Here is a 12,757-nt window from a genome sequence, read left to right as displayed (position 1 = left end):
TGTTAATTTTTAGTCCAAATAGCTCCTAACTATTATTTACAGTCTGCTATATAAAAGGTACTGGAAGTCCTGCTGTATTTGGGCATTTGCAATTGATAATTTATTAATTTCATATCCTTCTGTTAGAAAACTGAAATGGAGTTTTCTTCAGTCTGTTACCTTGAAACAGATTTCTTGGACTCAGGGTATCCTTCTAGCTGATTATCTGTATTTTGGGTTTGATTGCTCATCAGTGCCAAGTTTGCCATATTTGCAAGTTAGCTCACTGAGACTGTACCAGAGCCATGTGTAACCAAAACTGATGCTGACACAAAACATAACATTTCCTGGATTGTTTACAGTAAGTTCTGTGAGGTCTATTGTCATGCATCTCTTTCTAAGAGACTGGAAGGTAGTACAAGTTTGGCTATTACACAAGTTTAAAATTTTTGTCTTTTTCATTAAAGATATTGTTAACAATTAGCTACTTCTGAGGAGGCTACATGTATTTTATAGGTGTCTGACAAACAAGATATCTGCTAAAAAAGGGAAGCTTGGTCATTTGGGGAGAAAAAAAACAAAACTGGGAAAGCTCCATAGTCATGTTCTTTTGTTTCCTACTCATTGGCAAAAGTTTAATATCAATCACTTTTAAATAAATAAATTTTGCAAGATGCTTCTCTCCTTTCTTTGTTCAAGGTTTAGTGAAGTAAAAATACAAACGACATCCAGGGTGTTGATGCCATCTAGCGTTGGAAGAATTGCTAGCTCACACTCCTAATTGCAGCTGGCCAGTTTTACTTCCTGCAGCAATCTTGGCAAAGGATTGAAGGAAGGAGGCATGATATGCTTTGTAATCTTCTTATTTACCAAGTTCCTTTTGATGTTGAAAATTACAATACAGTGTTATGTTTCATCACAGGTGCTTGCAGGTGAAAGCAGGTTCTTGCGTCTCCTTAGAAATACTCCTCTATTAATTCCCTACTAATATGACTAATGTCATGGAAATCCCTCTACCCTTAATGAATTCCAGACTTTTGGATCAGACTTTTTGATCAAATTCTGGAGTTCAGCACAGATAAAAAATCTAAACAACACTATTGCAGTTGCTTTTCCTGGTAAAAACCTGTCTTACTTAAAAGAAATTCCCTTTTGCTAGATATACCAAATTTTATTCTGATTTTTGTCAGACATTTTAGGATTGTGCTGTAGTTGGATTTTTCTACTATAGCTGGATGTATTTCAAGCAAGAGGCCCAGCTGTTTTTACTTCCCTGAGAGCTGCAACTTTCTCTGCTTTTCATGCTTACATGTTTCAGTTTCTCTACTTGTTCCCAGAGTAATATACATTTTAATGCTTTTAGCTTCCCTCTACAAATACTGGTTTTAAAATTTGTTGTCTTTTTGCTATTTGTCAGTTACCTTCATGTTGTGAGCAGCCAAAACTTAGGGTTTGGGGTTTTTTCCCTGATGGAGTTGTTCCACCTTGCAGAGCCAGCAGTGTCCCCCTGAGCTATAAAAATGAGTTGGAAGTGTTTGTGCCCTGTGCATCCTATTGAAATGAAGTGCAGTTGTTAATTGCTTGGGCTTTTAAGCATTTCAGCATTGAGGGTTTAAATTTCAGAAAATACACAGAATGCTTAGAATCTTTAAATTTTTTTCATGCATAAAAACCAGTTTTCAGTTACTTGCTATGTGTTTTGGGAAAGGAGAGGAGAGAAAAGGAATGTGAAGTATTTTGAATGTGAATCACTTTTGTGTCATTAAACCATTGCTACAAGCTCAGTAGAACTTGCCCTCTGTGTAGCTGAGTTGGGTTGGTTTTTGTGTTCTCTTGGTGGAAAGGCCTGTCTGATTTCTACACTGACAAGTTATAAAGAGTTACAGGTCTTCTCATTGGCTCTGAATAAGGGAGCATTTTTCTTGCCTATTAACTATTGTAAGAAACAGTACAGAGAGTGTGCAAACTGCATTCATGAGATAATCCCTTTTTGCCCCTTTGTTAATGTCTCCATAGTTGAAGTAAAAATAACATTCCTAAAAACAACAGCTTAAGAATGAAACAAAGCTTTTGTGAACCTGTTTAAATACATCATGGTTTTTGCCTTGATGCAAACTGTCTTCAGGATTTGTAGTGAACCTTATTAATGGAGTAGTTCAAAACTTCCTGTAAAACCTTTAAGCAACCATCAACCCTCCCTGATTTTACAGAGCTCAGCTGCTTCCTATGATCACCCTGAGTCTTTCCAGCTGTTTTGAACGCAGACAAGACCAAGTCCAATTTAATTTGGTTTGGAATGCAGTAAGCAAAATCATGTGTCATGTCCCTAACCTATAAAGAGTTCATGGAAGAATATCCTTCTTCTTCTCCCTTTCTTATTTCAAGATGGAGTATAGAAGCTGTAGAAAGCTACAGGTCCTCTTCAATGCCCTCTCTCCTGCTACAGTCTAGTTTTCATAGAAGCAAAGAAATGCAACTGCAAAGCAACCATGAAAGATGAAGTTGTGAGGAAAAGAAGAAGAAATTTTTAAAAAGGCAAATCTATAGAGTAAGAGATAGTGGATCTGCATGAAAATTATCATGTTTCAGTTTCAGTGAAGAGCATGAGCAAGAAATAGAAGAACTGATAAACTGGCTGCTGTTTACTTCAGTCATAACTGAAAATCAAGTAGCAAAGTTTCATCAGCTTGTAATGTTTTGGTGCACTCATACCCCTACAGACTCTTGAAAAGACTGTGTACTTTTTGTTCCCACTAATTTTCCATATGACGTTATTTGCAGGTTTTCTGAATGTGTACTTTGTGTATGGCAGTTAAAAGTCATGTTCTGCTGCTGTCTTGCAGAAAAGCGTTGTCCCATCCTCCAGAAACCAGCAGGTGTGACAGTTCTCCCTCCCAGATGTGGGCTGGAGCCTGCCATTTCTGGGACTGTGTGCCAGCTGAGCTGTCCCCAGGGATTCATCTTGTCTGGAGCTAGAGAAGAAATAAGGTGCATTTCATTTGGGAGATGGAGTGCAAACATCCAGGAGGCTCTGTGTAAAGGTAGAGCACAAAATCATGTCTGTGTATACATGAGTGCAGAATTGAAGGGAAGCGCACAGCAAATAACTGAGTGAGAACAGGCTTGGAGTGGGGAAAGCACAACTTGCACAGTGTGTAAGAAGTATTGCCTGTATCTTTACAGCTTGCCTGTCAGATTTACTTGTAGTTTGTAATAAAAATGTGGAGTTCAGAGATCCCTTGAGTGTGATCTTGTAGTGTTCATCATCAAGTTTCTCTCCTGGGCTCCATCTCTCATTTATTAGGAAGCTGCCTGAGGTAAATTTGAAATTTTAAAGTGAAGGTGAATGCTCATAGCTTGAAGATATTCAAAGTGGAACCCACACTTCTAATAAAGTAATAGTAAAATAAACTTGTGTTTTAGCACAAGTTTATGTAAACCCTGTAAAGGCTGTGTAAGGCCTGGCTGATAGACTATAGAGAAAAGTTCATTTTAGTTGTCTTTGAGTGGCTACTGCTGTTGACATACCCTAAGCAACAATGCACAAGAGTTAAGACCAGAATTCATTAACACCAAGTGCAGTGGCTGACACAGAGTGTAAAGCTGGGCAGAAGGTGGCATGCATTTCAGTATGGTTCTGCCATATTTACCCCCCCTCTTCTAGAAGTGCTAGGTTATTTATTCCCTAACACACAGTCATAACGGAACTGGAAAGGGTCTGGCTTTGGATTATAGTAGGATAAAAACAGGAGTTTCTCTGGGAATGTGCTCTTCACCTCTTTGTGAACTATTGTGCTCTGAGAATTATTTCTTTCCCCCCAAACTGGGGCCCTGGCCAGCCCCTGGGTGCTGGAACAGCACAGAAAACAGTCACGCCAGTTGTCATGCCAGGTCGCTACAGAAACTGAAGCTTTTTTTCCTCTGTACAGGCCAGGAAGATTTTCTCTCTCTCTTTAAACATACTGCTTCCCATTTTGTGATTACCACATTGTTTGTCTGAATCTCTTGTGTAAACCTGGGCCAAACCACAGTTTTTAATATTTGGTGGGATCCCAGGACAAGCTGAAGTGTTTAGATCAAGATAAAACAGCATGGCTTGGGTTCAAGCTTTTAGGTACTACCAATGCATAAACCCCTAATGTAGGAGGCACTGAGAAACTATGAAGCTTATTCTTCTTGAATAAAAATGAACAGTTGTATTTCAGTTGCTTTCATTCTTGTTATTGTCTTTCTCTGTTTTGCTGCCAACATATTTGGCCAGTTCAAAAGAGCCATTTTCTTTCTGACTTATTTATTATTACCCTTTTTAGAGAATTTCACTTTCAACTGGAATTTGCCCCAGCCTGAAGGCTGTGGTCAAGGGAGTGTGAACCATAAGTGGTAGTTATTTATAAGAGTTCATTTCTAATGAAATTTTCATTTGAATGAGTTCAAAGGAAGGCAAAATCCCACGTATTTATTGCTTTGCCTCCTTAATTATGTAATTTAATTGCCCAAGTTATGTTTTTACTGGAACTATTTCATAATAAAAATATAAGTTATATCAGTTCTGAGTTGTTTTAAAGCCTCTTGGGCATAGATGAGTTCAGAGCCAAATGTATCCCTGTCTTATGATTCTAGAGACCATTTATCAAGCACTACAGCAATAAAATAACCTGACCACAAATGTTTTGGGGGGGCCTGTGCCAAGGAACTGAAGAAGTACTTCAAGTTTGTCAGAGAAACTTGAGGTGTAAATGTGGTGGTGGTGTTATCCATATCGTACCACCAGTCCTCTGGAACCATCTGGCATTGTCACATGTCACAAGACTCCATTTGCCCCACATAATACCTTGTAACAGAAGTTTATTAAGGAACATTTCCAGCAACTGCTGTCTGGATTCTTGACTCTGTCACTTTTAAGTCAGTTCCACAGCATGCTCCAGAGAATTTGAGTCACTATTGTCTTGTTTATAGTATCTATATCATGAGACAACTACTTTCAGGTTTTTTTAGTTGCTGACTATCAGAAACAAGTGTTTTCATCTGTATGTGTCCTGTGTCTGGGCAGGGAAAGGAAATGGATGGAGAAGGAAGGGATGGATAATAAAAGAAACAAATTTATTCTTATTTATTATTTGGGGTTTAGTTCTATGTAGAAACCAGAATAGCGTTGTAGTCAGCGATAAACAAAAATACAGCAGAATTCTGTCCTTTCCACAGGAGAATTTACTATGCATGTGTGAATCTCTAGGAAAGAATTACAAATGGGTAGAGACATAAATTTTACAAAAATGCTTACATTTCTATTCTAGGCAGTACAAAAAAGAGTGATTATAAGGTTTTACTTATGTAATGCTACATATAAAACCAGATTGTCTTTTTCTGGTTTAGATATTGAAGCGCCTCAGATTCACTGCCCAGACAATATTGAGACTGTGACTCTGGAACATCATAACTCTGCTAATATCAGCTGGCAGGTACCAACAGCTAAGGATAACTCTGGTGAAGAGGCAAGTTAAAATCTGTATCTGTTTAACTGGAGGCAATCTGTCTGATTTCAATTAATTTTATGATCCACTAGAATTTCTTTCTTCTGATAAGCAGAAGTAGAAGAAAAATCTCCTAGAAAGTTTGTATCTTGAGAATTCAGCATTTTCTGTCTCTATTAGATTTATACAGTCACAGAACACTGCATGGAGTATCAGTGCATAAAACCTCATATGGTTAATTTATGTGGTCAAAAGAAAGAATGTGCTCTTGTTTATAATATGAAGACAGTTGCCTTAAAAATGAGCACTTAGAATGTGAAGAAGTTTAATAAACTCATCTCAGAAGGAAGTAAACCAGTTCATTAATCTAAGGGGCTAACAAGTACACACTGTGATAAGTAAAAACCAATTTCAGCTTCCTGGGTGCAAAAGAGAAATCTGATTTTCCTGTGCAGGGTTCAGAAATGTGGCCATTGGCTGCTATGCCTGTCAGGGTGCCTGGAAATTGAGCTACCAGGAAAGCTTGCTCCAGAGCTGTTTCATTAAGAGCAACATTCCCTACAGGTTCAGGCATGATCAAGTTACACCAACTGAATGCTTTATCAGGAGTCAGCAGAAGAGCAGCAAGTCTGTGTGAGCTTTTAATGCGGGAGGTTTTTTTCACTAGGAAACTGAGCTATCTCAGTAAAAGAGATTTAAGTTAGACATTTTCTGTGGCATAGCTATGGTCAGGTACTACAGCTCTGCTGTCACAGGGTCGTTCAATGAACTGTAGAAGCCAAGTGCCATACTGAAGCATCTGTGGGCTATTGACTCATGCAGGTACATAAATTAAAACTGGACATGTAAGTATTTATGGCCCACCACTGTCTGCTCCACTCCTCTCCCAGGTCTGCTGCCCTTGCAGCTGGAGAATTGTCAGCAGACCAAACAGGTTCTGAGCTGACATAGTGTGCCTTCAGTCCCATTTGACAAACAAGGGTCAGTATGGAATTTTCTTAATGCACAGTGCTGTAATCTGCACCAGGTCAGGGTCAAGATCCTGACTAGGGAAATCCATGTTGTCGTAAGGAAGGCAGATTTAAGAAGGGGCGTAGAGCACTCTGTTGTAAAGTGTGTCCTCATTACTTTAAGGGGCTCTTTGCATTCAGAATGAACAGGCTTGACATTGAAGGATACTATTCTGTCCACTTTTTAAAACATGAATATTATGATTAGTAATCAGCTTTGGCTTTTAAATAATTAGTGTTTTCCTGTAACAGGTCTCTGTTCATGTTACCCCAGCTTTCATACCACCATTTCTTCTCCCAATTGGAGAAGTTGACATTACTTACACAGCAACTGATAAGTCAGGCAATGAAGCAAGATGCACATTCAATGTCAAGGTTATTGGTAAGTGCGGGTAAAAATCACTGGGAAGGCTGTCTATCATGGCTGAAGCCTTCTTATTTGTGCAGAAAGAGACTGTGAGTCACTGTGGCCTTCATGTGTGCAGTTATAAGCCAAGGAATATTGTCATCTCCATAAAGGCTTTGCATACGTGCAGTCACTGCTTGCAATGTTCAGTTTGGGGTGCATTGTATTCTGCTGTTCTTTCTAACTGTTAAGATTTCTCCTCACCCTGGTTTATTAAATGCATTATTGCATTGTCAGTTATTGCCTTCATCATGAGTCTCTATTTAATTCTTGAAAGACTCCAACAAAGTTTCCAAAGTTCACACATATTGCACTGATGCAAATCTTTATTCAAGTATTTCTGTCAGACAGTTGTGTTATTCAGGTGTCCTGCAAGTAGTCCAGGGTTTGCTCCAGAGAAGGCAAACACTGCAGAAACCATGAATTCAGTAGAATAATTACTCTTATCCATTCACTCAGCATCTTCCAATTGCAGCAACTTCCAAGTATGCACCTTTGTTGTATCTTCCAATATGAAATTAAAGCTGCTGTTCTGGTTAGAGATGCTATTTGAGTCTGGCAGTAGTTCTGCAAGCTAATGTCATGCCATCCTTTCAAATTCTGCAGATGCAGAACCTCCTGTTGTTGACAGGTGCAGATCTCCACCACCCATGCAAGCAGCAGAGAATGACTACCCAGCGACATGGGAAGAACCAGAATTTTCAGACAATTCAGGTGAGACAGTGGTCCCCAAAATATACATGAGACAGTGGAAGGCTAGAGAGCTCCTGTTTGCCCTTGATCCCTTGGAGTTTGAGATTTGCTGAGGTTCCTTTTACTTAGTTATTTTTAAATAATTTGGAAGATTTGCTGCCATTTCCTTTTCCATTTGTCAGAGTTGGGTATGAGCAACACTTTTCCTTACCGATGCTTTAGGTTATCTTTTAACTCTTCTAGGTGGTCCACTGACCATCACTAGGAGTCATGCACCTGGAGATCTCTTCCCCAAAGGAGAGACAACAGTCCAGTACACAGCTGTGGATCCTTCTGGCAACAACAGGACATGTGAGATCCACATTGTCATCAAGGGTGCGTTGTCTTCAAATTCTGGCCAAGACCTGGCATTGTTTTAACTGAATATCATGAAGGATGCAAGACTGCTCCACCTCCTCATTTAGTTATTCCCATTTTGTATTGAGGTAACTTGAATGCAGTCAAAATATTTGCCAGTACCAACAAATAAATTATCTACGACTGAATCAGCACAGCAGTGAAATTGGTACTGTAAATTCAAATTAGGTATAAAAGCATTGAAATTATGATACATTAAGCAGTAAAACTTACCATTTTTGCAAACCCATTTAAATGTATTAATAGGTGTTACTTGAATCTTGCTTCAAATGTATAGTTGAAAGGAATTTTCTGCCAATTTTTCTCTAATTACATGCAAATACTGCAGCAGATAATAAAACACTCTTTAGATTTTGGAATATGCCTTTACCTTTAGATATACTACTGCATTTTGTTTATTGCATAGGCATCTCTTCCCCATAGTTCACTTTCTCATTAAAAATCAACAAAATCATTTGGCACATAAATTATATTAAGAATGAAAAATCTACTTTATATCTGCTTTCTACTTTCTATGTCTCAGTTGGACATCTGTGTAAAAATATCTGTTAGTGAAGAGAGAATTTAAAATCATGCAGACAGGAATTTTGGTATAGCTTTCAGGAAAGGTAAGTTGCAGATGAGTGTGCTAGTCTCTGATTTGGTCTAAATCTCAGCAAGAACCAGCCCGTGCTTAGAACTGGCATTGTACCAAGGTCTATAGCATCTCAGACTTCTTGTGGTTCACTGTTTGTGACATAGTATCTACAGACATTCACAACTTCCTTCACAGCTGGCCTGAAACATGAATCATAACTGAGGTCATGAGGGAATCCTAAGATGATTCTGATGAATTCATTTGTTATTGTGAGGGTCCAGAATGTTTAATGTTTAATTTCAGAATTCAAGATGTAATATAGTTTGCTAGAATTCATTGTATAAAGTTTATGTGAAAACTTAGATTGATGGTTTAAATTATTTTAGTAAATAGTTTTTCATATGTATAACATTTTTTTTAAGTCTTCATGTTTCTGGTTTTCTGATTGCAAGAGCAGAATTTGAGAATTATTTAGCAGTAGCCTGATCCTGACTTTATGGATATAGCAAGTAATGCATCCACAAACTTCAACAGAGGCAAGATCGAGTCAATACTAGATACTTTTGGAAATCCTATCAGTGCTGTTTTCATGCAGGGTCACTTATTTCACCATATTAATCAATATATAAATCTTTGTACTTTTCATAGGTTCTCCCTGTGATGTTTCCTTTGAGCCTGTGAATGGTGATTTTGTATGCACATCAGATGAAGCAGGAGTTAATTGCACATTGCACTGTGCAGAGGGTTACAGCTTTTCAGAAGGAACAAGTGAAAACTACTATTGTGCATATGATGATGGTCTCTGGAAACCACCTTATTCTCCAGAGTGGCCTAGCTGCTCTTGTAAGTATTACTGTTATTAGAATGGATTTGCAACTCATGAAATACTAAATTTAATGAGAAAGCAATTGAAAATATTTTAGAAAATCTGACTTCTATTTATATATATAACAAATATACTCTGTCCTCTGCATCTGAATTGTTGCAAAGATGGTGAAATAATGTTTGGAAGTCTGTAAATATGTTTTTTCAGAAGCTGTCTAAATCACAAAAGTAGCAGTGAATTTCAATTCCAGGAGTCACAAAATAACAACGATGGCAAAACAAACAGGTTAATTGAAACAGTTTACTAACAAACACTATCAGTGTCTTTTTAGTAGGAATACAACAGTCTTTGCAATTTACTGATTGAAATTCACAGTGTGTGTTGTGCTTACATATCTAATTACCACCAGTTTAGAAGAGCTTATGTGTTCTCTTTGAGAGGGACACATGCAAAATTTCAGTGGTGGAATTTTGCACATTTAGTGACATTTTTATTATAAATGTATTAGAACTACCTTTGAAGCCAGTCTTGGTACCATGTTGCATCCACTTCCATCAGAGTCAATTTATTGGTTTCAGCAATAAAAATCAGTGTTTCAGCTATGAACAAACTAGAGTTATGTTTCAGAGCTGCCAATTCAAAATCCGTCACTTGGACACTTCAGAACTTGGCTTAATTTCTGGACAAGAATTTTTATATTTAGTCTAGCAGCATTAATAATAAGACTTTCATATTTATGGCGTTCCTCTCAGAAGTCAGCATGGAGTTTAGTTGACAGTTCATTGTTTTCTTCCATTGAGAAAAAGCTGAAGTAAAAAAGTTACCTGGGTTTTAATTTCCTTTAACTTTTCTAGTAAATGTCATGCCTGCCAAAGGGTCAAATCATTGACTGAGATGTAAGTGATTGGATTGCTGATTCAAAGACTGCACTTACCTTCTTGTATTTCAGTTTTAGCCTAAATTGTCATGATTTTAGTTCTGAAACTCTTGCACTGATCAATAAAAATTTATTTCTCCAACATTTTTCAGTAAATCGTTTTGCAAATCATGGATTCAAATCCTTTGAAATGCTCTACAAAGCAACACGATGTGATGACAACAATCTTTTAAACAGCTTTACTGATGCATTTCAGAGTGCACTTGGTAAAATGGTAGGTTAGTAAATACTCCTTCCCTTTGCATACTTCTTGAAAAATATTGTTACTTTTTCCAAATAACTAATTTTCTAGAAGGAAATTGACAGCAGAAGCTTTTAAGTTAAATCTGAGATTTTTCATAGGGTAACAAGCTATTTTTAAAAATAAAGATGGTTCACTGGCATTTTAATGTAATTCAGTTTGGTGTCCAATGTGGACTTGTACAGGACAGAATTTATGCAAGTATCCAAGATTTTCAGTAGGCTTCCAAAGAGAACCTGTGTAGTTTTGAAACCCCCAATCAATTGTCCCCTCAGTGCTGTTTTTGAAAATTGGATGTGATAAAATAAATGCATTTTGTATAGGATATGTATAATATATAACCAAATAGTACGAATTAACACACACGTGTACAAATGGATACATTCCATGTTTGGTGTGTACCTCCAGGCACTGAAATCCAGCAGCAGTGATCTGATCAGGTTTCATGAGCTTCTGAGTTCTCACTCTTATCATTAAGAACTGCACAATACTGAATTTGAACAGGCCCTGTCTTTCTTCTCTGCTGTGACTCTTGCTCTCCACTTCAATATCACAATCTCCCCTGTTAATCCACAAATCTCTCCTCATCTGAGAAGCAGAACCAGCAGAATGTTGAGTTCTGATCCCAGGAGTGGATGTCCAGGCCTAGTGCAACATCATTTTTCCAGTAGAGAAAACTGGGCATGTACAGGTGTTTTTGCAGAACACAGCCCATATTCTAATAAAAGGTTGTCTACTAACTAAAAAAAACATTGTTAGCACATACAGATAATGGGCAAACTCCTGCAGCTTTGGAACATATGTCAGTAACACTTGTCAAGTGGCTGAAAAGTTAGGTGACATGTCAGGCAATGTCTAACACTTGGACATAAATGTCTGTTACTCACTTGCCCTGATTTGGGTTTGTTCTTTCCAGTAGAGAAATCTTGATTGGTTTTATTTCTGTTTCCTTCCCTGGTGCTACCAGGTTCCAGTGCTTGGACCATTCCTATTGGCAAGTAAAAGATAAGAAAAAAGTGGGTAGTGATCTATCCAAGCATTTACATTTAAATGCAACAGTCTTGAAAAACATTTAGAAAGGCTGTTTTGAATATGCTTATTACTATTCCCAAGAATTTGAAGAAGTAAGGTTTGAAAGCTAGAAAAAAGTGACAGCATTGTTTTAAACCTGACAGAATTACAAGTAACATAGCTGTAGAAAACACAGGTGCTTTATAAATATGAGTTCTCCAGTCCTCTTTGGCAGGGAGAAAAATGCCTGAATTCATTTCTGTATTCTTAGATTTGGCATGCAGGAGTGGCTAATTGTATGAGTAATGAATTGACATCTTCTCTTAAAAAAAAAAAAAGATCTCCTGTAATGAAGAGATTGTACTTATGTAAATTGCTTTCTTATTTCCAAGCTGTATCAATAAAACATGGTCTTCCACCAGACCTCGTCAGGGTTATAAGAGACATGAAAGGGGAAATCTAGTGTCGCTGACAGAACCAGTACTTTGCATTGTAATTAGAAGTTTTTGTAAGTCAGGGGAGAGGGCTATGTGTTTTTATGTTCTTAAAGTTATTCTTCTTTATGTTGAAAGGTCCCATCATTCTGTAATGATGTTGATGATATTGACTGCAGATTGGAAGATCAGACACAGAAACACTGCTTGGAATATAATTATGATTACGAAAATGGATTTGCCATTGGTAATTATTGATTCCATAGGTTCTTAGCCATCCAGGTTTAAAGCAGCATGATTCTTGCCACAATGTCTTTAGTGAGATTTTTAAATTTTTTTTAAGTAACTGTGGTACTCATAAGATAATAAGCAATTGCATAAAAGGTTTTATAAAAATATTGTGGAACTTTTTGATATCTTGTATCAATGCTGCTTCCTATATAATGTGGAGTAGAATTTCCTGGGATGCCTTATGGTGGGGAGGGAAAAAAAGCACACACACACAGAGTCTTAGAAACCTGCTTGGTTAGCCTAGAAAAAAGGAACTTCTTAAAAACATAGTTTCAAACCAAAATACTGAAAAGCTACAATAAATAGATTTGGAAGTTGTTAAGAAGATGAGGAGCATCTGTGATGCCAGTTCAGATCTCCACAGAATCCTCATTGTGTAAAGCTGTATGCGCTTAAGTTGGCTTATTTGCTGTGAAAATACTTCCTGCACACACAGGCAGATTTTGCACCATGACTGTTGCAAT

General features: G+C 37.5%; 1 protein-coding gene across 1 annotated transcript in view; it reads left to right on the top strand.

Moving 5' to 3' along the window:
• Positions 1-12,757, top strand: part of SVEP1 (sushi, von Willebrand factor type A, EGF and pentraxin domain containing 1) — a 115,214-nt gene that overhangs the window by 43,210 nt on the left and 59,247 nt on the right. Inside the window, exons 7-14 of the mRNA XM_036403612.1 lie at positions 2,823-3,020; positions 5,353-5,471; positions 6,713-6,842; positions 7,473-7,580; positions 7,803-7,934; positions 9,202-9,396; positions 10,409-10,530; positions 12,141-12,249. Coding sequence (XP_036259505.1) covers positions 2,823-3,020; positions 5,353-5,471; positions 6,713-6,842; positions 7,473-7,580; positions 7,803-7,934; positions 9,202-9,396; positions 10,409-10,530; positions 12,141-12,249 — 1,113 coding nt within the window. The remainder of the gene's footprint in view (positions 1-2,822; positions 3,021-5,352; positions 5,472-6,712; positions 6,843-7,472; positions 7,581-7,802; positions 7,935-9,201; positions 9,397-10,408; positions 10,531-12,140; positions 12,250-12,757) is intronic.

This window comes from Molothrus ater, chromosome Z (genome assembly GCF_012460135.2).
Source record: "Molothrus ater isolate BHLD 08-10-18 breed brown headed cowbird chromosome Z, BPBGC_Mater_1.1, whole genome shotgun sequence".
NCBI classification, from domain to species: Eukaryota; Metazoa; Chordata; class Aves; order Passeriformes; family Icteridae; genus Molothrus; species Molothrus ater.
The sequence above is the reverse complement of the archived record's forward strand: the minus strand, read 5'-3'. Positions and strand labels throughout refer to the sequence as shown.